Raw genomic sequence first — 27,153 nt, 5'->3', positions numbered from 1 at the left:
CACGAAGGTGTGGTGATCCTCCTGCAGGTCTGGACTCAATGAGTGATTAAACTAGTGTGGGAGATTTCACTTAATGCTGTTAATGATGATTCAGGACCAGGGGTTCTCAGAGTTTGGATGACTGAGTGCCAGTTTAGGGAGCCAGCATATGCTTGAGGGCTGCACCCACGAATTTGTCGTAGGATTTGTGTTTGGTCTCATGATGTTTGACATTAAATTCCTTGAGCCCTGAATTGTAAGCAGATCAGGCCGATCACTCAGTCTGTCCACTGAGATCTGAGTTGATCCATTTGTCCTGAAACCTCCTTTTCTCCTCAGCCATAGAGCATTTCCTCTGTGGTGGCTTCAACGTTAAACTTAAGCTAACAGCACTGACATTAATGACAACATGATCCTGCGACACTTGTGGGGTGGTCACAGTGACCTGATGCTTGTTGGGGAGGCTCAGCGTCGCGTCTTAAAGCTCCCATGACATCAGAATCACCCCCTGATTCCTTCTGATGTTGATGTTCTCCAGCTGCTCTGCCTCAGCTAGCTTTACTTGTTGCTAAAGTAGCCGCTAACTGCTGCTAACTAGCAGTCTCCCAGTGAACAAGACTGGGACTAAACACAACCTCCGAGACACCAACAGAGGCCAGTTTGACCATGGGGAATAAGCGCAGTTAGCCATGCAGCTGGTGGTCCTGTTAGCTGACTCAGCCTTTGGGTGCCAGGAGCCACACCTGGCAAGCAAACCACCTCAGTACTGTATCCCCTGTCGTCAAACTCAATAATAGCCTAACAGTAACAAACCCAACACTGACTGTGTTGGTTTACGTGACTCTGGTCTGGTTTACTGTTTGAAGAATCCTGATTTTAGCCTCACTCTTCAGTACCTGAAGGCTGACCCTGCCACCCAGAATCAGTCTAACACTTCTTTGTCTCCTCCCTCAGGTGGCTTCCGGCTCGGGTGCGGGCTCCTCCTCGGCCGCCTCCTCCCGCCAGCAGCTCCGTCAGCGGATCACACGAGTTAACCTCAGGGACTTCATCTTCTGTCTGGAGCAGGACCGCTCCACAGCTCGCTCTCTAATGCTGTACAAGGCGCTGCTGAAATGAGGAGTCCCTCCAGGAAGAGCACTCGGCCCACTGCAGATCACAAACTGGATTACACGTCGACCTCCAGCCCTCGTATCCTCAGACATGTTTCATCGTGCGTTTATGTTGGCCTGAGTCTTCATTCACCGCTGCATCTTTAACCTTCGGTTTGTCTTCTGGACCCACCCGAACCCCCGCCCCAGTTTTACAACGTTGGTGTTTTTTGAACAGGATGTCTCATTTTTAGCTCATTCAGGTGTCTAGTTTTGGACTGCACCGTACTTTTCAGTTCCATGTTTGTTAAACATCACACTCCTGCAAAGTCCAAGTCCTACCAGAAGGTGGATTAGTGACATAAATCATCGTCTTTTCAAAAAGCTTTGGTTCTGTAGTCTTGGTGACGTAGTGACTACTCACAGGCTAGTTGGTGAACTACTGTAGCTTGTGAGCTAACTTGCTAGCCGGCCAGGCTAGTGCAATAGCTCTCTGAGCTTGTCACTGTTTCTCGCTATGGTTCTGTTCACTACCATTCTGTTCAGCGCTTCATCCAATAAGAAGTCATATAAGAGGGAAAATAAAGATGTCCGAGCTTGCTAACAGTCGGTTAGCATGCTTGTTAGCTGCTTAGCTTAGCTCGGTCAGTAACAGAACGATAAGCTGGACTAACTCAAAGGACAACCAGACATTTTTTGTTCTACAGTCTTCTTGTCAAAACCTGGCGCCTACATTACCCACAATGCAACCGGACCTCCAACAGTTGAGTGAAGGTCTTCGAGACTGACTCGAGTGAGTTGAGGACATTGATCAGACTTCACACAGCTCCCTCTGGAGACACTAAAGGCTTTATACTACTTCAAAACATATGCAGTCGAAGTCCAACACCTGGAAACTCATGAGGTGGAAAAATCACTGGAGGTCAACTTTAACAGATTTTCATACAAACATGTTGAAAAGAATCATGTGCAGGTCTGAAACTAGACACCCTGAGGAGTCGCAGCGTTTTCCAGACTGAGATGGACTGATCCTGACGCTGCCGACAGGATTATTCACGAGCTTTCCGACTCCAGCGCTGTACCTGATCAGGTGCCTTCGAGTCTCATCTTCGTTCACGGCTCCATCGGGACGTTCTGTCGGCTTGTTTCCCTCCGGAGCCTCTCAGCCACCACTCAGGACGCCGGGCTCATGGACTCTTAAGTTTGTTTGTTTTTTAAACTTTCTGAAGTCGCTCAGATCTGTGAGGTTGGTAGTCACACGTTCAACCATCACTTTGCATTTTAAGTCATCCGCCGTGAATATAATGAGTTCTGAAGTTTTATTAAGCATCATGTTGTCAGTCGTTGTCGGGAATGTGCACCGCGAGAACTGTGAAGCTGCGATGGTCAAATGATCGTTGATGAAACTGATCGGGTGTGTGTGAGTGTGAATGATGATGACGACGGTGACAGACGACAAACTTTAAAGGGTTAAGGAGTAATTCAACATTTAGGTAAATCTTTTCTTTTCATGTTCAGATCGACACCACTCTCACTCCCCACTCAGCATCTCACGTCTCAGCTGTTAGCTTAGCTTAGCATAAGTACTGGGAACAGGGGGAAACTGCTAGCCTGGGTCTGTCCAAAGGTAGCACAAGCAGCTTTAAGCTCAGTGAACAGGTTCTGTCTGGTTGTTTCATCTGAACAAAAAGTGAAATGTAGAAACTATAATTAGTGGTTTTACTGGAGGGTTTGTGTCTGTTGGCAGGTGTCAGTCATCCAGAGTTCTGGATCAAAACCTCCAGTGAAAACCTCATGAAACCAGGTATGACATGTTAATCAATGAGCGTTTGAGCTGCTGGGAGGTGAACTCAGACAGAGCCAGGCTAGCTGTTTCCCCCTGCTTCAAGTCTTCATTTGCTTGACTAGCTGCAGCTTCATATCAACACCTGACTCTCAGAGAGGAAGAGGAGGATTTCTGTAAATGTTGAACTGTTCCGCATGTTGACAGTTTTTGTTTCAGTTAACAGTCATCAGGGAGCTGGTTCTCCGACACAGTAAAAACTCACTCAGGCTGCGTTCATGAAGGCAAACAGACAAAGCTTTAGATCAAACTACATTCCTCCTCCTCCTCCTCCTCCTCCTGAGCTGACGTTAGGCTCGGCGTCTGAAACATTAGCGTTCATGTCACCGTCTGAAAGTCGACCTCGTACTGTTGAACATATTCATTTGTCAGAAGTTGAAAATGCAGTTCCGCTTCACAGTTTGCTGTTGGGAGTTTTTAAGATGACTTTTTTGGAAAGGGTGTGTACATTAAAGGTTTTTAACGCTTTAAATGTCTTTTCTCCCCTCATATCGGGCATTTGGTTTGTATAGTATATAGCTCTAACTGCTAACTGAAGCCGTGGTGTATGTACTGTATATTCAGTCAGAGTCCAGGTCTTCAGACGCCCGGATTATGTATCATCTGTTGGAAGGACACAATTTTTGCGACTATTTATATTTCCTACATTCTGTATTCAATCCTGATGCATTTCAGGCAATGCAATTTTACAGTTGTTTGTACCTTTGCAAAAAAAAATGAAATAAAGAAGATGATAAAGAAGCAGGTTTGATTTCGTCTGTAGACAGTGGAGACGTTCTCTTTTTATCAATACATCTGTACAAATCAAAAATAGTGACACAAAGTAAGCTAACAAATACATTAAATATACATTTTGAAAATGGAAGTTTTATAAAAAGATTTAAATTATGCACCCGAGGCTTTCGTACACTTATAAAAATGATCTTTCCGTTCAGAGGACGATATTCACCGAGCAAACAGATTCCTATTACAAATATTATTTACACGTGGCTTTGTGGCAGTTTGGCTTGTTTCTTTCTTTCACTCGATCCAAACCGAAGCTCAAAGCATCTTCAGATCTGTTGACGTCCGCGGAGGTCAAAGGTGAAGTCCTGTCAAGTCTTCAGGTCAGGTGTTGTTTTGTCCACCAGCTGCCGGAGACGTCTGCGGGATCCAGATGTGACTCGACGGCCGTCGGTAAAGTTTGTCGGCGGCGTTTAGTCCAGAGGTTCCTGCTTGATCCGGATCGGGGTGCTGCCGATGGACTGGCAGTGCCGCAGGTCGCGACACAGGATGTACTCGCTGAACTGGGACGAGTCGACCCCCCCGCCGCAGGACGCCTTCATGCTGAAGCCCTTTTGGAAGAGACGCTCCAGGACCTGCAGACGGACAGACGGACAGCAGCGGTTTCAGGTTACCTGCGGTACGACTCACAGGTGTGACATCAGTCAGCACTCTGGACCCCTTCAGTTCACTTCCTGTTCTTTTCTCACGCTGAGCTCTCCGTCAGGTTTTACTTCGGTTTGATGTGAATGATTCTGACATTCAATTAGCACAAATCAGTTGGTATTAAATTAAAGCTTCCACATGTTTAAAACTCGGCTTTATCTGTTTGATCACCTGATTCATCACACGTTAGCCCTCATCAGCTGATGACCGATCAATGATCAGTGATTAATCTCTGACATTCTGCTTCTCGGTTCAGGCTCAAATCAAAAGATCGTTAACAGGAAATGACAGAACAGACTGAAACGAACGAGTGAAAACGTTCCTGTTCTGTTTCATCTCACTTTATATCCCACCTCCTCGCGGCTCCACCTGCAGATATCTCAGTGAAACTGTGAACGCTGGTCTGAGGTCAGTGTGAGTGTATGCACACATCTGACTGCTGTAGAAACAGATCCACTGCTGTCTCTTAACAAACAAACCGAACTCATACGGACTCGTGAACTGTCCCTTTAAACCAGGCGTAGCTCAGGTGTGGCCTCACCTGCACAGAGTTGAGTCTGCAGTATCCGTTGAGGGGGAAACGGATGACGTGGGTGGGGTCCTGGTTCCAGCCGGCGTTGACGGAGTTGCACATGACGTCTCCGGTCTCTGGGAAGATCTCCTCGATCAGCACCTTCTCGCCGCTCAGCGCGATCCTCTCGCCCAGATCGGGCGTGACGCGAACCACCAGACACTCGCAGGGCGACGCCCGCTGGGCCTCTCGCTCCGCCTGCCAGCGCTCCAGCTCCCGCACCATCGGGGTCAGCTGGTAGTACCGAGCCTCCTCGTACAGCTGGGGGAAGTCCTGAGGAGATACGGGGGGGGGGGGGGGGTGTCACAGTTAGAGGCGGAACCACCTGACACGTAACGATGTCACACTGACTTCCATTTATCCCCTGGAGACATACTGTAACCATGACGATAACAGCTACCTGCCTAAAGCCTTAAAGCTGCGGCGACTGAAAAACTCAAATTATTGCTGGTTAATGTTGATTTACGAGCTTTTAATCTGCGTTTTGTCCTGAGAAAGTTCAGGAAAAACACGTCCTCACTCGTTCACTCACTTTATTTTTACATCATTTTGTCAAATCTTGTTTTTTCTCTTGTTTGTTTTCTTCCTTTTCTTTGCCGCCTCGCTTCCTGTCTCACCGTTTCCTTCTCTGCCTTCTTCATTCAGCACCTGGACTTCTCAGGACTTGTCAGTTTCTGGTTTTGGGTCTGAACGTCTTTACTTTGCTGACTGTTTCGCTCTCATCGCTGCTTTTACTGGAGGAGCTGATCTCAGAGCTTCTTCGTCCGCCAGTCAAACACAGAAGAGGAAGGAGGAGGAGGAGGTTTGTGTTTTTACTCCACACTGCTGCTGGCCCGAGGCCTCACTCTGTATCAAAGCCTCGCCTCCTTCACCCCCTCCATCCTCCTCCATCCTCCTCCTCTCAGGCTGGAAGCGAGGGATAGATGTGTTTTATAAAGAGGGGCTGTGTCTGCAGGGCTTTGTAGCCATCCTGAGCAGAATAACACACACACACACACAAAGAGTAACACACAGAGTGACACACATACACACAATGTAACACACACACTCTGCTGGAAGCGTCGGCTCTGATGAAAACCTGCAGAGTTCAGAGTCGCCGTTCGTTCAAACTAATGAAGAGACGGCGTGTCGGTGGATGAATCTTTTCTTTCTCTTCTCTGAGCTGCGAGTCAGAAATCATCCTGAGACGAACAGTTAAAACAGCTGCTGTCACACTGATCTCAGGTCAGCTCTAACGTGCATCTGCTGAATGAACCTCTGGACTGAGTGACGTCTACTCTGATTTGTTGTATTTATGTCCTGCATCACGTTACTACGTCCTGATGTTTATCTTCATTATTAGAATTATCACACGTGTGCTGTGACGTCTCTGATTGAATAAAGTTACAACTGTTTTGACTTGAAAACGCTCATTAATAATTCACACGTTTGACTTCATCATCTGCTTGTCAGCTTGTGTGTTCAGACCTGAAATTTCCTGTTTTAGTTATTTAATTCAATTAATCAGAAAGTCAAAGCAACACTGGAGGAAACGCTGAGACACAATCGGCTTCAGTGTGTCAGCAGCACATGATCCCGCGCGGCGGCTAGCTAAGATGCTAATGAGCCGCCGCTCGACGTCAACGATCGCCGTCTGGAGCTCGGCCTGCAGTCACGCTGTCAGCAGCTCGTGTTCGGGGTCAGAGGTCGGTTTAGATGAAGGCAGCAGCATAAAGTCGCGTTGCGTGCGCCTGTTTTCAGTGTCCAAACGTCAGAATTACCTTGAAGTCTTCGGGCAGGAGCAGCTTGCAGGTCCGCAGGAAGCTGAGGATGTAGCGGAAGATGTCTCCGTCTCTGTCGATGAAGTAGTGCTGCTTCAGACTGTCCAACACGATGGGCTCCGTGCCGTTAAACAGACGACTGATCCTGCAGAGACACAAGAGGGACGGACGGCCGAGTCAAGCCTACAGCCTCTGACGTGTCCTCGTCCACAGAGCTCCGCTGTTCTCTGCTAAGCTAAGAAAACGTCCCTGAGTTTGGTATTTAATCAAGAAAACTTATTGATTGTAACAATAACTAATCGCAAATCTAATGTCTGTTAATACCAGTGGTTTAAAGTACATTTAGTCAAGTATTACACTTAAGTACAAATCTGAGGTACTTGTACTTTACTTGAGTATGTTCCTTTAATGCTACTTTATCTACCTGACAGCTTTAGTTACTTTACAGGTTCAGATCAATAATACAAACTATGATCAACAGATCAATTCTGATGAGTTATGAAGATTAAACAACCCAGTGATGAAGTGATGAACACTTTAATGTATCAATAATCAAAATCCAGTAGTAGAAGATGTATTATTGGGCTTAATGAGTACTTTTAGTGTCGATACTTTATTCTGATACTAATACCAGTCTGAGTACTTCTTCTACTCCATTTTATTATTACTGACAAGGTATTTGTTCTGAAGTCTTGAATCAAAGACCGTGACAGCGTCTCTGATGGGAACCAAAGCCGGGGGTCTTACCTGGACTCGGGGTATTTGGTGAGCGTTGCCAGGCTGCTGGTGTACATGTGCCCCCCGACGTCGATGTGGACGGGGGCGTTGGCCTTGGTGAGCTGGGCAGGTGAAGGGATGCCCTGGGCGGTCATCGGGGACACAGGTGAGCGGCTCAGAGACATCCTGGACATGCTCCGCCCCTCCTGTCACAGGTAACAGCAGGTCAGAACACACCTGTGCATCAACGGTCTGAACACGGAGCAGAAAACGTTCCGTCTCCACGACGACGAGAACTGTGGGACGGGTTTTAACAAACTCTAACAAACGGAAATGCACCTGATCTAGAAAACCCCATCGTAAACCGCGACAGTATTCTGATGTCAAAAATTGTGACGCTGGTGATTCTGACCAACACCAGAGAACTTCACTGAACGGTTTTGATCACTGACGGATTCATCGGCTGGTGGGCGCCTCCTGTGTTGAACCTGAACCAAAGAACCAGAATGATACGAAGCTTGTTTGAACTTCATATCCCAGGAGCCCCCGCTGCTCTGCTGCTGGGCCGGTGGTCTGAACTCAGCGGGTCTGCAGGCTGAGCTCAGCTTCAGTCTGCTGTCAGCGTCCTCAGATCCAGATTCAGCAGAACCTTCTCTGTTTTTTTTCAATTAATCCTAATCTTATTTTCTAAAATGTATTCATATGGGTTTGGTGTGATTATGCTTTATATAAATTTATCTTTATTATTTTTATTTTTATAAATGATGATCTATGATTGTTTATCCTTTGAAGAGTCGCGGTTGAAGCAGATCTGAGCTGACACTGGGGTGTTACACCTGACATTAGAGGTGAGGTACACCTGGAGAGGTCCATCACAGGGCTGACACATAGACAAACAACTACTGATGCTCAGATTCACACCTTCAGGCCCTTTACAGACAAATGATGATGGAAAAATACTAATGGAGGATCACTGCAGGGGACTGGTTCACCACCATCCACCTCAGGGATGCTTCCTTCCAGACACTTATCCAGCAGGGGCCATTCCTGAGGTTTGGCTTTGAGGGCTAAATATTCAAGTCTCAGGTCCGGCCTTTCTGTGTCGCACTGTATCCCTGGACCGTCACCAGTTACGTGAAACACCCATGAGGCAGCAACGGTTCAGGATCGTCAAACACCCTGACGGTTGGCTGGTCTCTGCGGTCTCAGAAGAGCAATGCTGCCGTCATGTGGCTCTGCTCTTGGAACATATTCAAAACCACAGATGCTCCACCAAAGAGGTTTCACAGACCCCTTCGCTGGTGAAGGAATTCAGACGATACAGCAAAGGGGGGTGCTCTTGGACCGGTAGTTTATCGTCAGAGAGGCATCCCATGAAGGCTGTGGGGTCAGCAGATGCTGGAGCGACTCAGTGCATGGACACCCTGGAGCTGGTTGATCACCTTGCACCCTGACAGTTGTTGCAGAAATTGAAAGCTCTCCATGTCAGGCAGGCAGGGGGTCCTGGGCTCTCCCATCCTTCACAAGCTAGCAACCAAACTATGGTGGAAACTGATGGAGATCAGCTCAGTTTCACCTGACTGGACCTTCTCACCACACTAACTTCAGACTTACACGTGTGACTTACTCTAAGCCCTGAGTTCAGACTAGCTAACAGTAGCTAGTTGTTCAAACTAACTATCTGTATATGATGTAGTTGAAAGCAGCTCTGCCTGCAGCCTCTCCGCCTGCAGCAGCTCCACCTGCAGCAGTTCCGCCTGCAGCCGCTCCACCTGCAGCCGCTCCACCTGCAGCAGTTCTGCCTGCAGCAGCTCCGCCTGCAGCAGCTCCAACAGTAAAATGCTGCTCTAACATTGATGCTTCAGAATCAACAATCTAATAATGTCTCATAGAATCAGAGATCAGGAGACATTTTACTGCACACAGTATTTTTACTGCATGAAGCTGATAATACTGCTGTACTTTTACTGCATGAAGCTGATTATACTACTGACAATACTGCTGTACTTTTCTGCATGAAGCTGATTATACTACTGCATTTTTACTAATGTACTTTAGCTACACAAATAGCTAATGGTAATACTGCTGTACTTTTACTGCATGAAACTGACAATACTGCTGTACTTTTACTACATGAAGCTGATAATACGACTGTACTTTTACTGCATGAAGCTGATAATACTACTGCATTTTTACTAATGTACTTTAGCTACACAAATAGCTAATGATAATACTGCTGTACTTTTACTGCATGAAGCTGATAATACTGCTGTACTTTTACTACATGAAGCTGATAATACTGCTGTATTTTTACTCATGTACTTTAGCTACACAAATAGCTAATGATAATACTTGTGTACTTTTACTGCTGACACTTTGAGTACATGAAACTGAGAATACTGCTGTACTTTTACTGCATGAAGCTGATAATACTACTGTACTGTTACTACATGAAGCTGATAATACTACTGCAGTTTTACTACAGTAGTACTTTTACTTTTACTGCTGACACTTTAAGTACACGAAGCTGAGAATACTGCAGGACTTTAACTTGTAACGAATGTGGTTGCAGTTGTACTTTTACTTGTATAAAGTATCTGAAGTGTCAGTGAAGCAAACCTCCAGACTTGATGGATGTAATATTCATGGCGTGCTGCAGCCTCACTGATGAAACAGAGGATGGTGATGACCTGGGGGGGCTGCTGGGCCTGCCTCACTCTGGATTAATTGACCCCCCCCCCACACCCTCTCAGTTGTAAAGAAGAGCTTTGAAGCATGAAAGGTGAACAGGAGGCGGGCTGCAGCTTTCAGTGCCTCTGCCCCGGGGCCGGCACGCTGCCCCGGGCCAAACCGACAAACACTGCTCCCCTCTCTCTCCATCTCTGTCTGCTGCTGGTGGAGGCAGCAAAACAACTCTGCTGCTGCACCAATCAGCGTTCAAATCACAGGAAATAACAGCCTGCACTCCGTCTGCAGGCCCCAGATGATTACAGACCCCACATATAAACTCACTCTGTATAATCACACCCATGATTTCATTTGAAGTAAACCTAAATGAACTACAGGACTCCAAAGTGTCTTTAAAGGCACCATCAGGAATCAAACACACTGGAAGCTGCCATCAGTCGCTTTAACTGTTGTATGTTTGAAGTTTCAGGAGAAGACAGCTGAGAATCATGAAAGACAAACTTTCCAAATCAAACTCTCACCTATAAATCAAGTCACGTGAACAGCTTGAATTTTAGCATTTTTTCATTTCATCTTTGGCGCCCTGTATTAATAAAAAACTGAGTATTTACTGACTGGACTGAGACCTGCAGAGTCAGACCTGTTTCAGTTTATGTGGAGGGGGCAGGTCCCAATATGCACCGCTTTCGCTTGTGTGGGAACAACGCCACACACCAGACTCCTTTTAAAAATCTAAACATTTAAGGCGTCTTTGCTAGTCGGTAGATGCTGAGAATTGCCTGGCCCTGATTTGAGAGGTTTTCTCAACATTGTATGGCCTGTTGGTTAATTCGGGACGTAAACTGTCCCTGAATTAAACTTACTTTCAATAATCTGTACTTTCACCACAGAGTCACATGGGCCTCTACCGCCCAACACGGCGCATTTGATGCGAAAAGAGGGCAGAAAAAACAGGCGAGCTAAAAGTAAAAGTTCAGGTTTTTTGAAAAACGCCATGCGTTGCAACGCGTAATATAAGCCGAATTTAACCGCGTGTCCTACAGTTACAGAGCCTATAAAGCGTTTTGTATAGTTAAAAGAAACATGTTCCAAAAACGATGAAGACTTAAAACGGCCATACTTTAAATGGAATTTGGAATGGGTGTAGGAGCCGCGAGGTTAGTCGAAACCCCGGCGAATGTAACCAAACTGTCGGAGTTTTACGACCTTAACTCGAAAATGTAACGTCTAAATCCACCAAAAAGCAGCAGCCGGTACGGGGCTGGTTCAGTTTAAGACAGCTCGTCCTTACCTGAGAGGACACCGACACAGACGACATGGAGACCGGCGTCTGTCCACTCCTTCCCGGGGTTTGAACGCTGAGGATACCGGCTGGTCTTCACTTGACGTCCTCGCCAGGTTGTCTCGCTGTCCTCCGGTGTGTTTGTGAAGCAGAAGGAGCTAAATGAGCCTGACTGTGTCTTCTCCGAAAGAATAAAGAGGAGGGCTGAAAGACAAGTCTCGCCCGGGGCCCTTCAGACCCCCAGGGGCCAGGATTAGGTTACAATAACGCGGCGCTTTTTTTCTTTTCTTTCGCCCCAACTCGTTTCTGTGAACCGCGGAGAGAAAAGCGGATCCTCGCTTTGTCAGAGAGATGTTGGATGTTTCATCAGAAGAATTTAACATCCATCGAACATGTGAGGTTTAAGGGAATCCGTCGCGTTGTCTCCACGGAGACGAACCTCAGCCCCGGTGTGTGCGTTCAGGACGGAGCTGGCCTGCACACGTCCCTCCTGTCTGCCCTCCACATCACGTCTTTCTCCCCGACAACTCATATATTTTAGCAACATCAAACATCCCTCTGGCTCTGGAGCCAAATGACGTCTATCGTCATGCATTATGCCCCTCCAGCAGCCTGCGGCCAAACGCGCCATTTCAATTATTGCGCACTGGTAGATGGAGATATGCGCCGGGAGGGTGCGCACACAGATCCGTTTTATTCTCCTCATCTCTCGGCTGAATCCTGCAGATCTCCGCGCCGCCTCTGCTTCATAAACAGTCTGAAAAGCAGCGGACTCTGGTCCCTTCATGTGCGGCGCCGTCAGGAACCATTTTGTGTTCCGGTGCGCACCACTTTACGCAGAGACAGCGAGCCGGGTGGTGCTGCGGCTGCTGGCTGTCACATCCATCCACCGGCTCCTGCTGCTGTTCACTGCGGCGGCTCCAGCGGCCTCACAGCGGCTCCAGCGACCAACAGAATCAGCCTTCCACTTGGTTTCAGGAGGGATTTTAGAGAGTGATCTTACAACTAAAGCTTATACTGAAAAGCGTTTTAAAGTGAGACTGAGCTCAGAAGGTTTACCCTAACCCTAACACACCTGCCTGCCTCCACCTGCCTGCTGCTCTCTTTGTCCTTTGGAACTGAAATAAAAATATTTTGCATCATGTGGATCATCCGTCTGTCTGCAGCAGAGCAGCATCACAGTGGAGCATCACCTTTACATTACACACACACACACACACACACTCTACAAACTGATCAGTGTTCTGTTGTGTGTTCTGTGATCTGTGCGTTGAGCCTGAAACGTCGCTTAAATACATCTTTGGGAACATGCAGGTTTGGCTCTGCTGTTTCAGGGCTTTTTTAGCACAAAACATGAAAAATATTCTAATATCACGTGACAATAATAAAACAATACCCACTGCTCAGTACATGTAGCAACAGGCTACTGACATGAGACAGGTTCACAGCAAAATCCTTATTTTGAAGGTTAACAGCGTTCATGTTTGACCTTTCAGACCTTAAATCTGTCATTTTCTGCAGGTTGTCGCCCTCTGCAGAGGAGAGTGGAAACAGCAGTTCCAAACCTGGAGGTCAGAGTCCCCCAGGGGCCCTAAACATAACTCTGTCCAAAAATTATTTTTATCACAGCAGAAATGTTCATGTATTTCTGTTGTTGTTGTTTTTTTTAATGTGATGAATGTCAGTCCAGTATCCTCTCTCTTTGAGCTCTGGTTTGGTCTCCTCCAGCTCTTTAGCTGCTAAATGCTGCTCTGTGTTAAGCAGCTGCTCTCTGACTGAGTCTGTCTGCCGTTTGCTGCTCGGCAGGTCGCGATCAGAGGAGACGATGTGACGAGAGTGAAGCAGAACAGAGAAGTTTTGTCCGACAGATAAACGATGAGCCCGAAGTCTCGATGAAGCTGCTGAAGCTGCAGCTGCAGGTTCTTCAGAGACATCCAGCAGAGTCATTATTACTGTGATATGATTCAAATATACTCTGAGCTGCTTTGAGGGCTGAATTTGCTGCCAAATTCAGTAGAAATATTCCTAAAAAGTGATGCTGTTCATCACAATCGCAGGTTTTTTCTGTCACGACCATCACATGCCTTCCTCTGTGGAGTCTGACCCCCTGCTGTACTGTACGAGGGGTTTCCCTCTGACGGCCTCTAATAAAACAGGGGCTGATGGGAAACTAATGTGTGTGTAATTGAGGTCAGTGACACAGAGACTTCCTTTAAAAAGACACACTGAGCCGGTTACATGTCTTCATTTGTCTAAAGGACACGATGTCCCTCGATCAGACAACATGCACACACAGTAAGACACACATGAACAAAGACACACACTCACACACACACACACATACTGTAGCACAGACACACGTGCACAGTAACGCGCACACTCACACACACAGACTGTTAGATTCTTCCATTAGTCTGCGCCTCAGGCAGCACATGCGCCTCCTTTACTGAGTAAACCAGCAGAACGTCTTGACTCTCGCCTCCCTAATTAAAGAAACCCTGCAGTTACTTCAATTAGATGAAATACGAAGGAGCCGTGTTACGAATTTAAAGATTTAAATATCTCCTAAACCTGCCTGAGGAGCAGCTCCTCTGTAATCTGTGATGCTTCTTTATGCACAGAGGGAGGCGAAGATGAAGGGGGGAGGAGAGGAGAGAGGGAGTAGAAGAGGAAAGGGAGGAGGGGAGGAGAGGAGGAGAGGGAGGAAGGGGAGAGGAGGAGGAGTAGATGAGGAGAGGGAGGAGGGGAGGAGGAGAAGAAGAGGAGAGGGAGGACAGGGAGAGGAGGAGGAGTAGATGAGGACAGGGAGAGGAGGAGGAGTAGAAGAGGAGAGGGAGGAGGGGAGGGCGATGAAAAGAAGAGAGGAGGATGAAGGGAGGAGAGAGGGAGTAGATGAGGAGAGGGAGGAAGGGAGGAGGAGGAGTGGAAGAGGGAGGGAGGAGGGGAGGAGGGGAGGAGGGAGTCCGGTCCTCAGATATCCGTCAGTCTGACACCTCCATGTCTGACATTTTGAGGCCAGAGGCAGCAGATGTGGCTCTGGTTGGCTCTGATTGGCTCTGGTTGACTCTGGTTGGCCCTGGTTGGCTCTGATTGGCTCTGATTGGCTCTGGTTGGCTCTGATTGGCTCTGATGTCCTGCCGGTGGTCAGTCAGATGGTGCAGAGGTCAGCAGAGAGGAAATACGTTACAAATATTCCCTTTTAACAGATGTGAAGTCAGGGAGAACACCTGGACGGCTCACAACAGGAAGTGTTGCGGCTCTCACAGGATGTCAGTCTGGTGACGCAGTGAAACGACTTCGGTTCTGAACTGAGCTGCAGCGACGAGGCAGTGATGACCTGAAGGTCTTCAGCCTGAACACAAAGTCACAGGAATTCATTTATTCACACTGAATACTCAGAAATGAGATGAGACAGAAGAGAACTGGTCCAGGTGATGAGCCGGGTTCTTCTCCTCCTTCTTGATTTGTTGCATAGTTTCTTCATCGATGTGTTCACTGACCCACAGAGAAGTCAAGGTGGAATCAGTGTCTGTTGTTGCTGCTGTCAGGTGGACCAGTAGAGTCCTCCTCCCTGGTTACCTGCAGACCTCTGCAGGTCCTGAACGGGTAGTCCACCATGTGTCTCTGCAGAAGACTGAGACCTGCAGGGAGGGGACAAAGCTTTCCAACAGCATCAGAGCGTCTGTCAGTGAAGCAGCTCTGAACATTTCAGCTGCTCAGAGTGGAAGCTGCTCCGTCAGGGTGGATTAACTTCAGACGTGTTGAAGTATTCTGTGCTGTACCGTCAAACAAACACGGAGGCGGTGCTGGATCACGGTTACGTGCTGTGTTGATAAAGAGATGGAGGGAGGCTCGGCAGGGGGACGGCTCCTCTGACACTGACCCTCAGGGCCGTCTAAGACTTTGTCAGACAAAGAGATGGAGATGGAGGGGGCGGAGGAGGCGTACTAGACTGCCCCCCCCAGGGCACAGAGAGTGAGACGCCCTGAGTGTCCATGAAGAGGTGACAGACGCCACACTGAGAGGACGGAGACACAAAGATCTCTTTGTTCTTGAAAATCCTGTGTCAGTTTAAAAATACAGATCGGAGCAGCCAGAGGTCAAAACGGCCAACAAACAGACCAGAAAATCAAAAACCGGATCCACGTCTCTGTGTGGATCACGATCACTGGAACTCTCTGAATGGGACATAATCTGCAACAATGGAACATGATGTTGACCAACCATTAAGAACTTACCTGTGCTTCACATGTGATGTTGTACATACATGTATATCCCCCTTCCAGTGCACAGCGAACCAGTTCAGAATCAGCCAGTCCTGCTGCAGGATTAATTAACCAAAACAGACACTCACAAAGGAAAACGGTCTTTATCAAAACCCACCAAAACTGGTTTCACCTGCCAGATGAAATATTCTAAACTCATGCTTTTTCTGGACCATATCTCACCACCTACATCAGGAAATACAACAGCTCAGGTGTCTTCAGCTTCAACCTCACCTGTAGTACCGGCTGCTGCCACTAGATGGAACTAACGAGTCGTATTGTAATGCCATGTTTAAAGGAGAAGTCTGGCGATCATCTCTTCGTGTTCACACTCAAACTGTGAATGCTAACCGCTAACTGCTAACAGCTCTGTGTGTATCATAGCCTGGTTGATGGTGCAGGTGTGTTAAATCAGTGAGGGATAAATCAGAGAAACACCTGCCAGTATAACACAATACAGTTCACCAGCAACACAAACCACATCCTCCAAAGGGAACGAGGCTGTACCTAATAAACTGGACACTAACGGTGTGTAAAGCTCCAGCTGAAGCAGAATTACTCACAATCAATGTTTCCTTATTTTAGAGTTAATTTTGAATAACATCAATTAAATAACATTTTTTATTCATATTTTATTGATTATTAATTCTTAATGACTATTTTAAATTGTTGCATTTATCAGTCCTGTTGGGATAAACCAGCTGTGAAGTTACTGAGTAAAGTTTTCAGTTTATATTGTTTCTGTTGTGGACCGACATGAACACACGTCTACATGCTGTCAGACTGTTTCACAACATACGTGACGTAACTTCCAGGTAACCCAGACGTGCTGCGCCGGAGCTTCTCCAACACGTTTCTAATAGTCGAAGTTGTTTTTCACACTCGGTGGTGGTTTGGACACAAACACTTGATGACGCTCATCTCGGTTCTCACTTCCTGCTCCGCTGCTGGACCAAAACAGACGATCACATTATCAACAACAGTCTCACACATTTATTTGTCGTCACGGCAACGTTTTAAACAACCAACAGGCGTAATGCATCAGGTGAAATGGCAGTGTTAAGGCTTTGAGGTCGTCCGTCCTGACGTCAGACAGCAGACTTTCCGTCACTCGGTCAGTTTGAAGCAGAACTCAGAAAAAAAACTGTTCATGGAGAGAAAATGATTCACACACCTGACTCCGCCCACATCCCGTAACACCTGACTCCGCCCACATTCAGTAACACCTGACTCCAGCCTGATGCTGCTGAGAGACTCTGACAGGTGAGAACATTTAGTCACCTGTAATGTAAAATCATCACTTTATTACCTGTCAGTCTGCTCACCTGTCTGTCAGTCTGCTCACCTGTCTGTCTGTCTGTCTGTTCACCTGTCTGTCAGTCTGCTCACCTGTCTGTCTGTTCACCTGTCTGTCTGTCTGATTGTCTGTCTGCTCACCCGTCAGTCTGTCTGCTCACCTGTCTGTCAGTCTGCTCTCCATTCAGTCTGTCTGCTCACCTGTTTGTCTGTCTGTCTGCTCTCCAGTCAGTCTGTCTGCTCACCAGTCAGTCAGTCTGTCAGGCTGTCTGTCTGCTCACCTGTCAGTCTGTTTGTCTGCTCACCTGTCAGTCTGTCTGCTCACCAGTCAGTCAGTCAGTCTGTCTGTCTGCTCACCTGTCTGTCTGTCTGTCTGTCTGCTCACCTGTTAGTCTGTCTGCTCTCCAGTCAGTCAGTCTGTCAGTCTGTCTGTCTGCTCACCTGTCTGTCTGTCTCCACTAAAACAAACTGTTGTTGTCACAGAGAAACAGCGTTTGTACAATCAGCAGCTGATCGCAGACGCAGTTTCAGATCATTTAAAACAAACTTCACAGAAGTCATTAAAGTTTGAGTCACAATGAAGTTACAACAAAACAAAAGGCAGAAAGAGAAAGTTCGTTTGGCAGAGTCACTTCAACGACCAATCAAATCATCTTTCGGCTGTCACTCTGACACCTTCTCACTGTCCTTCTGACGACTCTGACGGACGTGACGAGGACAAACACCCGCAGACCAACACCTGCCCAGCGTCTCATCGGGAGCCAACGTTTCAGCCTCACCTGAACCTTCAGCCTCACAAACATCTGATCCCGGCAGCATGCTGATGGCCGCCGCCTCTCAAACGTGACCATCTGCTGCATCATAGCTTGTTCGATGTCGCCTCAGGACACGATGAAGATTTCCTGACGTTTCACAAACAAACTGACGTGAGATCAATGGATGATCGTCGTCTGCAGCCGCGGTCGGACGTGTGGACGGAGTCAGAAACAGGTGATGCCAGGTAGAAACTGTGGCTCGGAGTTGGTGTTCAGGTGTTATTCTCGTCCGACGGATGATGAATGTATAAAAATTAAAACACATGTTGAACGAGTGCAGATTTAAAGCCCACAGCAACACGTCTCAGAGAAGTGCAGCATATAAAACATCTCCCCGCCATGTTCCTGTCACATCAGCTGCATTGTGGGTAAACAAGTCAACAGCCAGGACTCACTGTGATAAAACGAGTCTGGTCTACAGGTTCAGGTTCAGGTGTTTCAGAGTGTGTTGAGTGTTTGAGCACCTGAAATAAAAAGAGTAACATCAACACATGAAGGTGAATCCATAAAAAAACATAACTGAGGTGATTCAGGTAAGTCCTGCACTGTGAGGCCACCTGGGCTCAGACCCGGTCCCACTCAGTGCAGGTCTTTGAAGGGTTTGGGGTAGTTAAACATCAGATAATCCATGTAGTAGAAGTCGAAGGCCCTCTGCCTCTCTGTGGAGTTCAGCTGTGCGAAGTATCTCTGAGTGATTCTGGAGGAAGTCCTCTCCGCCAGGGGGTTCCTGTCTTTGAAGTCGGGGTAGGTGAGGTTCTTCGGCGCTCCCACACTCTGCAGCAGGAAGTTGGCCTCCTCCTCCAGACTCTCAAACTTCCCGATGAAGTTGTACCTGAGGAGGCAGGGGTTACACAGCTGACTGACGGGCTCCCAGTGGATGTCCATCCCCACCGGCCGACGCACGTCCAGCAGGTACTGGATGAACTCCCTGAAGGTGACGCCGGCGCCGGTGCGCAGGGCGGCGCGCGTGGCGTTGGCACGATATTTGGAGATGATCGGCCGTCCAAACACGGGGTGGTAGTACGAGTTTGGACTCTCAAACTTGTCCCGGAACGCAGACACCAGGCGCTCGAAGGGCTCCCTGACGAACAGCACTTTGGTGTAGGTGCGGAGTCTCTCGGCGATGCCGGAGCTGTCGTAGCTCTCCAGCCGCCGCAGCCGGTTGGCATAATGTGCGGCGTCATGAGGAATGTCTCGTGTGGAGGTGGCGCTGCCTCCTAACACCATCAGCACCCGCTTCCAGTTGGAGCAGCCGGCTTTGGGCACTTCACAGTACAGCAGCCCAGACCGGTCCTCCACATAAACCCGGGACACCTGCCGCCGAGAGACTCGCTGCTCGGTGACGCCCGGCTGGTATTTGGCACAGACGTCGGCCAGCAGGCGGCGCCGGGACTCCTGCGTCCTCGCCAGCTGTTGCTGTTGTTCCTCCTCTCCGCCAGCAGGAGCGCCGGAAGCTGCAAAGTTGCTCTTGAGAAGAAGCTTCCTGTGACGTTTGGTGACGGGCTGCTTGGAGCCGACCGAGTCTTCAAGCACCGACGGAGACGAAGCAGATGAGACGGACAGCGACGGGACTTTAAAGTTAACTGCAGCAGCGACGTCTTCGGTGTGATCTGCAGCCGCCGTGCCGTCTGTCACCAGATCCTACGACAAAGACGACAGTTAAACCCAATCAGACACTTTTCATCTCAGAGAACTGAAGACTTCTTTATTTATCTTGTATTTTTATACTATATACTTATATGCATATTTCTATATATTATATATATATATTGAGGATAAAACCAGCATCATTCAGTGTCTTATACGTATTAAGTGTATTATTTGAGTTTGAATCAGTTTGGGCTTTTGGATACTTTCTGAAGTAAATGATTCAAGCGTCCCTCAGTCGAGTCTCAGACTGTTGATTCTTCTCACATGTTTTCCCGTCAGAAAGCTGAGAGCCACCTTCGACCACGACTGAAGCACAGCGGCGCCTCTGCAGCCTCCTCAGTGTTCAGACTGAACAGCTTGAAACTGGATTTCAGCTGTGAACCAGTTCCAGGAGTGCTGACCCCAGACCAGCCTTAGATTTCTATTTTGAAGTTTTAAGACTTGCGTTGATAAAACAACACGTCGGTTAATTCCAGCTGTTGTAAACATTATTGTGCTGTTCCTGTTTAAAGATGCTTCCACTTCCTTTAACCGCCGACTGCTGGTTTCTTATTGAACGGCTGCTCAGAGGTTCTCTTTCACTTGTCGGTCTGGTTGAATTAATAAGTACAGAAATTCACCTTTATTTGCAAACCCTTCATGCAAAATAACTATTTGTAAGGAGAACTTTCTCCAGCCAGAAAGCATCAAAGAAGCCACTGAATCAAGCTTTGCAGCAGGAGATTTGGGTTTAAACTTTTGTTTATCTATCATCAGTAATTTTATTATATATATATCGTAATGTAAATACTACCTTTGATTTGTTTTTTTAAACCTTTACTTGCTTCATTTAATTTCTTAGCGCAGTCATTTAATGTAGTTTTAGTTTTTTTTGGTATTGAGTGAACTGTGTTTGGTGTGTGCTGGTGCAGGATGAGTGTGTGTCTGTCATTTTTTCACTTGCACTAAAAACACACTGAGCTGCACGCGTCGTCCTGCATGTGCTGCTGTGCTCTAACAGTCCAGCAGGTGTCACTGCGTCTCTGTCTCCAGCCGGGGACGGCAGCTTGTTAATGGTTGTGTGTTGGAGCAGTTGGAGCTGGCCGAGCTGCAGTTTGGCTCACCTTCTCTACGGGCCACCTGGGAGCCACCAGCACATTTACGCCTGGAAAGAAACACAAAGACAAGAGAAACAACACATGAGAGCTGCTAATAACAGAGCAGGACTGATCTGGAGCCAGTGTGACCTCCTGCAGGAATCACGACTTTTTCAATAACATCTGAACAACAAGACTCCAGTTTACTAAACCAGTTATTTAAAAAAACGTTCCTGGTTTGAGTCCCGAATTCTCCGCTACCTGCTACTAGAATATCAACAAAATACGTGTAAAAGTGTTCATCAGCAGAGAGTCGATTGATGATTAGTGATGCCAACGAGTCAACGATCAGATGAGCAGCAAAACAGACCGATTCTGATTATTAAAGCAAAAACAAGCTTTAATGTTTGATCGATCGGGTCGTAATCACGAAACATGTTCAGGTCAGATGTAATCTGGGTGTGTCGTTATCACCTGATAACCGACCTGGATGAGAGGCCAGATGAAAAACAGATGTTCTGTGAGGGCTGAGCACAGGATGGAGGTCTGTGAGTCCTGTGTGAACGCTCGTGTGTTCAGGAATATGAGACAGCGAGTTATTAATAAGACAATGAAGTTATGGTCAGTGCACACAGACCTCAGGGCTGCTTGCTAATTGGTCAAATGTTGGCTACCTTTGGAACGTTAACCAATCAGAAGACAGTTCTTTGTCTACAGCAGGCATCACCAAATGGCGGACCGCGGTCCGGGTCCGGACCGAGTGATTGGTCTGACCGGACCCACGAATCTCCGATCAATCTATGTACAAAATTTTACATGGAGCATTTTTCTGACGGTAGTGGGCAATAGCGCCGACACTCAGTTGAACCAATCAAATCCTTTGTTTACCCTGCACAGCCAGTGCACCCAAAAGCCGAGAGGAAGAGACAGTGGGGAGAGCATGGCGTGCTCCAAAATGAGGAAGGTCGACGCGGAAAACCGTAGTTTTAATGATGACGGAGAAATTTATGTTCATTCTTCCAGCAGACAGCTCAAAACCAGTGTGCCTCATATGCTCCCAAACCGTTGCATTAATTAAAAGCGGCAACATGAAGCGGCACTATGAAACGAGGCACGGCCCTTTTGAGCGAAGTTATCCTCTGAAGTCCGAGCTGAGAGCACGCAAAATATCCGAGCTCCGAGCCCAGTATGACAGGTCTGCACGACCCATCACGCACACATTTACAGCCCAGCAACGTGCAAATGAGTGTTCGCTAAAGGTAGCGTGGATTTTGTGGCAACATAAAAAAACATTCAGTGATGGGACAGTTGGAGTGTCTGCATGCGGTTGCAGAGACATTGTTTGAAGGAAAACAAAAAGATGAAGTCTGTGAAAAAAATTAATCATCTTTAAAAAAGAGCCATTTTATTGTTTTGAACATGTTGACCCGTGTGCCTTCAGCTCTCTTTAGGCATGGACTTGTTTAATTTAAAAAGAAGGTTGTTTAGTCAATGCTCTGTCTGCACTGTTCCTAAAGCAGACACTTTTTGTGACCTTTTTACTTGAAGTGTAGGCCTTTAGTCCTTTAGACTGGGACCCCCTTAATTTAAAAGAAAACAGGGTTATTAGGCTCTTTTTGCACTTAATTTATTCTGAGGTTTCTGTTTCCTTTAATCTGAAATAAAAGCCTTTAATTTATTTGACTATGTAAGTGTACTGATAATGATAAAAACTGATAATACAATATTGAAACCACAAACACAATAATACAAGTTGGTCTTCGGTTCGACCCTTTTTATGTGGAGGAACCGCTAGTATTGGACCTCAGTGAATTTTAATTGACTACCCCCGGTCTAGAGGATTATAAGAAATGTATTTTATGAAAAACATGTTGAGGCTGCTGCCTGCTGACTTCGCCTGACCTTATCTGTCACTCGGGTGCGTCTCCTTATTGTAGCTACAATAATAATCATCTTTTTAACTTGCAGCCAGCAGTGTGTTTGTGCTTCTGCACAGTCTGCAGCTTCAAACATGCTTCTATCCGCTCCTGAAAGCATCTTTTTAATGGCCGGTCAGAAAATCAAAACAGTCCTTTAACAGCAGTTTCTACACTGATGAACCTGAAACATCTCGGCTGTCATCAAACTAATCATCCAATCAATAAACGTGATGAATGTGGCCATCTATTCATTGATCTGGACTGATCCCTCCTCCTCGTTGCACTCGTGATGAATGATATTTCACACGGACCAGCTGTTCATTCACAACCAGAGAGTCCGAGCCTGTTCTTCAGCTTAACTTTGTTTTGCTCCGTTCGGTGAAGTCGACTGAACGTCGTCCTGCAGGAAACACGCTGGTGAAATATTCTGGAGAGGCCGCGGCCCTGAAGGCAGCAGGAGAGACGCTGCGCATTACAGATGGAGCTGCACCTGAGATTAGCTTTTGATAGAGAGGCCTGTGTGTGTGTGTGTGTGTGTGTGTGTGTGTGTGTGTCAGACAAAGGCAGACGGATGGTGGTGGTGGGGGGAGTTATAATAAATGTTATATCCAGTTCAAGGTGTGTTTCCCAACAAGGTCCAACAGCAGAAACTCATCTTTTCTATTCCTGCTCACTGAACAGCTGCTTTTTACTGGAGGAACCACAACGAACAGATATGTCATCATTTGTTCTGATGAGCTCCGACAATTAGCCAAGTGAGAAAGAATCAATAACTGTTCTGATAACTGATTCATCATTGAAGACAATTTTTAAAGAAAAACACCAAACACTCTCTGGTGTAATTCCTCCAAAGTGTCAGTTTCTGTTTTTCTGTTCTAGACTTTTTGTTTTCAGACAAAACGAGACATCGAGCGTCACCTTGGACGTTTATCGAAAAGCTTCTGATTCTGGAGATTTTTCTGGAACGTGTGACACAGCTTCCAGCTCCAAATGAAAAATGTATCAGGACGCTGGCGATGGATGAGGCAAAACGAGGAGAACGAAAAACTCTTCATCCGCAGACGACATTTTAATGGACGACGTCTCTTTCTTCCCAGAACTGCTGAAAACCTCCGAACACGGTCAGGACATAAATTAAAACCCAAGTTCTGACATTTAATTATACACCCGGTCAGCCTCTCTGGGACTAATTTAGAATTAATTGGGAATCAGATTTGATGAGGGAGTTTGGTGTGAATGTGGATTACTACAATGATTTCAGGTGGAGAGTCACAACATAGAAAAGGGCAGAACAGGCTGCACCCTGACCCTGTCTGGGTGGTCCGGTGAGCGACACCCTTCGATCAGAGCCTTCATGGATGAGCCCACCATGGCGACATCATCAGTACTTGTCACCAGATGGATCCTCCGAGGCCTACAGCAGCTCGTCACGTTGGCATTGATGAGCTTCAATTACAGTAAGTCTAATGGGTCTGAGGTCACTGGTGCAGAAAAAGGGGCGAGTGGTGGACCAGTTCTGCCTCCTGGTGTGATCATTCCATCCATCACTGAGCAGCTGGTGAAGAGTCTGAGGAACAACTCAGACCGGCTCGATCCTAGATCTACCAACATGACATCCTGCCCGGGATCCTGTGGCCTCTGCTGGTCTATAAGGTCCCTGTTGCAACTGTCAATGGAGAGAAAGATCGGCAGCTACTTCTTGAGATGGCTCGGTCTTCCGGAGCCTTCAGCCCGGAGCAGTACAGCACTGTTTGGCAAAAGCAACATCCTGCAGCTCTGAAAGTGGTCTGAAAGAGGAGTTCATGTTGTCACGGACGAGAGAGGCGCTCCTGTACAGTCAGTCCTGGACTACAGTACAGACAGTCTGACTTGAGGGACTCCAACATGGCAGCAGCTGGTATAAAGGTCAGGACAGGCGAGGCGGGTAGGAAGTGGAGAGCATCAGAGGCACTGCAGGGGGCAGAGTCTAGGCTGATGCTTTGAAACATTTGATGACCCCAGCTTACATCACTGATGATGCATCCCAGTGGATCCTAAGGACGTTTTGTTAAAGCAAACATCGTAGATCATACAGATCTGAGCCTAGGTCAGTTTATATTTGACCAGATGGCAACAGGGGCTGAGTTAAGTGTACTGTCTCATTTCCAGTGGCTGTTAGTGGTTGTTTACTTTTGCTGCTCTAGTTTATTCCAGTCCCAACACCACCGACCATCACATCCTGTTACAGAGACTGAAACACTTCATTGGTATTAATGGAACTGCACTAAGCTGGTTTAAGTCCCACTTATCACATCAATACATGTTCATGATGATTCTTCTGTGCAAAGTTAGTCAGGGAGTTCCACAAGGTTCTGTGCTTGGACCGATTCTATTCACCCTATATATGCTTCCTGTAAGCAACATTGACAGGAAACACTATAAATTTTCATTGCTATGATATCCAATGATAATAATCAATGACGCCAGATGAAACCAATCAGTCAGTTTCCTAAACTTCAAGCATGTCTTCAGGACATAACGACCTGGATGACCGGCAACCTCCTGCTTGGACAAAACTGATCCAGAATGCTTGTTGTCCACTATGATAAAACCATCACCCGGTTGATATCATGAAGTCTGAACCCGCCATTATTTTGAAATAAACCTCCTTCCTGTGATGTGTGTGCGTGTGTGTGTTTCTGCTCTGGATGGATTTGACAGTCAGACAAAGCGAGGCACACACTGTTGACAACACACAACAGGAGGCAAACAATGCTCTAAATAACTCTGGCAGCATCACTGGATCTGAAAGAGGAAGCGCGCACACACACACACACACACACACACACACACACACACAAATACTTCTATTCTTATGAGAACCCTCACTGACACGATGCATCCCCCTTACCCTCACCTTAACCATCAAAGTCTGAACCTAATTCTGACCTCAACCTTCAAACAGCCCTTTGAAATTGTGAGGACCAACATGCCCTCACTCACACACACACTCACACACACACACACACACACCAGATGGCCTCTCAGCAGCTTCCTGACACTGAGGGTTGGCGGCGTCCTGCTCGTCCTGCAGTCGCTCCTGGTTACTTATTACCCAGACTGCCCCTCACCGTCAGACACACACAACACAAAGCAAACATGCAACTAATCCTGCATCTCAAAGCGCCATGTGGCGGCTTCCTGTGCTGCTGAAACACGAAGACAACCGGCTCCTTTCTGTTGCTCATAGTTTGTGTCTGTTCTGCTTGATGGGGATGATGAAGATGAGTATCAGCTAAAATCACTCATCATGTGTTTTTATCTTTAATCTGGTTCTAGATTATTTAATAAAGCGTTCATTCAGCTCCAGAGTGAACAAATCAGAGGCAGGAACCTGAACGAGGAACATGGAACACTTTAAATACACACACCTGCAACAGCACATCACTGTAGCCGCTAACTGACGCCATCCAGCCGTTTACCTGTGTGTTCAGGAAGCACCACACCCCACCCGCCTCCTGCACGCCAGACACCAGACCAAACACACCTTTGTTCAAAGGCTGCACCGAGCCAGGAGCTTCAAACACACACACACACACACAGACAGACAACAGACACACACACACACACACACACACACACACACACACACACACACACACACTCTCATTATGCAGAAACACCTTCCAGAGGTCCTGATAGATGATATATATTGTTTTTGTTGTATGCGCACAAATTATTTTCTTGTACAGCAAAATATAAAACAATTTATGAAACTTCAGGTTCTTCTTTTGAAAGTTACAACTTCGTCATTTTTACTTCACACAACTTCAACCTGAGCAGCCAAATCACCTGTGAGGACGTGGACGACAGACAGACAACAGACCGACAGACAACAGGCAGCAGACTGACAGCAGACAGACAGCAGACAGGCAACAGACAGACAGACAACAGACAGACAGCAGACCGACAGACAACAGGCAGCAGACTGACAGCAGACAGACAGCAGACAGGCAACAGACAGACAGACAACAGACAGACAGCAGACCGACAGACAACAGGCAGCCGACAGACAGACAGACAACAGACAGACAGACAGACAGACAGCAGACAGACAGACAACAGACAGACAGCAGACAGATAGACAACAGACAGATAGACAACAGACAGACAGACAGACAGACAACAGACAGACAGCAGACAGACAACAGACAGACAGACAACAGACAGACAGCAGACCGACAGAAGACAGACAACAGGCAGACAACAGGCAGCAGACAGACAGCAGACCAACAGACAGACAGCAGACTGACAGCAGACAGACAGCAGACCGACAGACAGACGGCAGACTGACAGCAGACCGACAGCAGACAGACAGACAACAGACCGACAGCAGACAGACAACAGACAGCAGACAGACAGACAGCAGACCGACAGCAGACAGACAGCAGACAGACAACAGAAAGACAGACAGCAGACAGACAGACAGCAGACAGACAGACAGCAGACTGACAGCAGACAGACAACAGAAAGACAGACAGCAGACAGACAGACAGCAGACAGACAGATGGCAGACTGACAGCAGACTGACAGCAGACAGACAACAGAAAGACAGACAGTAGACAGACAGACAGCAGACCGACAGCAGACAGACAGCAGACAGACAGACAGCAGACTGACAGCAGACAGACAACAGAAAGACAGACAGCAGACAGACAGACAGCAGAAAGACAGCAGACAGCAGACTGACAGACGGCAGACAGACAGCAGACCGACAGCAGACAGACAGCAGACCGA

At 47.2% G+C, this 27,153-nt stretch overlaps 3 protein-coding genes across 4 annotated transcripts in view; 1 reads left to right on the top strand and 2 right to left on the bottom strand.

Moving 5' to 3' along the window:
- Nucleotides 1–3,616, top strand: part of LOC121607746 (transcription initiation factor TFIID subunit 4-like) — a 23,715-nt gene extending 20,099 nt beyond the window's left edge. For both annotated transcript variants that reach the window (XM_041938690.1, XM_041938689.1), the window contains exon 15: nt 934–3,616. In XM_041938690.1, the coding sequence (XP_041794624.1) occupies nt 934–1,095 (162 nt within the window). In that variant the 3' untranslated portion in view covers nt 1,096–3,616. The remainder of the gene's footprint in view (nt 1–933) is intronic.
- A 118-nt stretch (nt 3,617–3,734) lies between these two features.
- LOC121608313 (BTB/POZ domain-containing protein kctd15-like) lies at nt 3,735–11,404 on the bottom strand. Its single transcript, XM_041939554.1, has 5 exons — nt 11,366–11,404; nt 7,417–7,592; nt 6,670–6,814; nt 4,880–5,182; nt 3,735–4,268 (listed from the first exon to the last, which is right to left on the bottom strand). Exons 1-5 carry the CDS (start codon nt 11,390–11,392, stop codon nt 4,107–4,109), a joined length of 813 nt encoding a protein of 270 aa, XP_041795488.1. The 5' UTR covers nt 11,393–11,404; the 3' UTR covers nt 3,735–4,106.
- A 5,916-nt stretch (nt 11,405–17,320) lies between these two features.
- LOC121608347 (carbohydrate sulfotransferase 8-like) lies at nt 17,321–20,426 on the bottom strand. The gene is made up of 2 exons (XM_041939603.1): nt 20,339–20,426; nt 17,321–19,373 (listed from the first exon to the last, which is right to left on the bottom strand). Exons 1-2 carry the CDS (start codon nt 20,360–20,362, stop codon nt 18,312–18,314), a joined length of 1,086 nt encoding a protein of 361 aa, XP_041795537.1. The 5' UTR covers nt 20,363–20,426; the 3' UTR covers nt 17,321–18,311.
- Nucleotides 20,427–27,153: the final 6,727 nt, after the last annotated feature.

This window comes from Chelmon rostratus, chromosome 6 (assembly GCF_017976325.1).
Source record: "Chelmon rostratus isolate fCheRos1 chromosome 6, fCheRos1.pri, whole genome shotgun sequence".
NCBI classification, from domain to species: domain Eukaryota; kingdom Metazoa; phylum Chordata; class Actinopteri; order Chaetodontiformes; family Chaetodontidae; genus Chelmon; species Chelmon rostratus.
Note: the sequence above shows the minus strand (reverse complement) of the source record. Positions and strands in the feature narration are given on the sequence as shown.

Coding starts and splice junctions, on each gene's coding strand:
- LOC121608313 (XM_041939554.1), bottom strand. CDS start 11,392: ATGTCGTCTGTGTCGGTGTCCTCTCAG. Junction 7,593..11,365: donor CTGTGTCGGTGTCCTCTCAG/GTAAGGACGAGC, acceptor TACCTGTGACAG/GAGGGGCGGAGCATGTCCAG. Junction 5,183..6,669: donor TCCTGCCCGAAGACTTCAAG/GTAATTCTGACG, acceptor GTATCTCCTCAG/GACTTCCCCCAGCTGTACGA.
- LOC121608347 (XM_041939603.1), bottom strand. CDS start 20,362: ATGCAGGACGACGCGTGCAGCTCA. Junction 19,374..20,338: donor AGGACGACGCGTGCAGCTCA/GTGTGTTTTTAG, acceptor TCTTTGTCGTAG/GATCTGGTGACAGACGGCAC.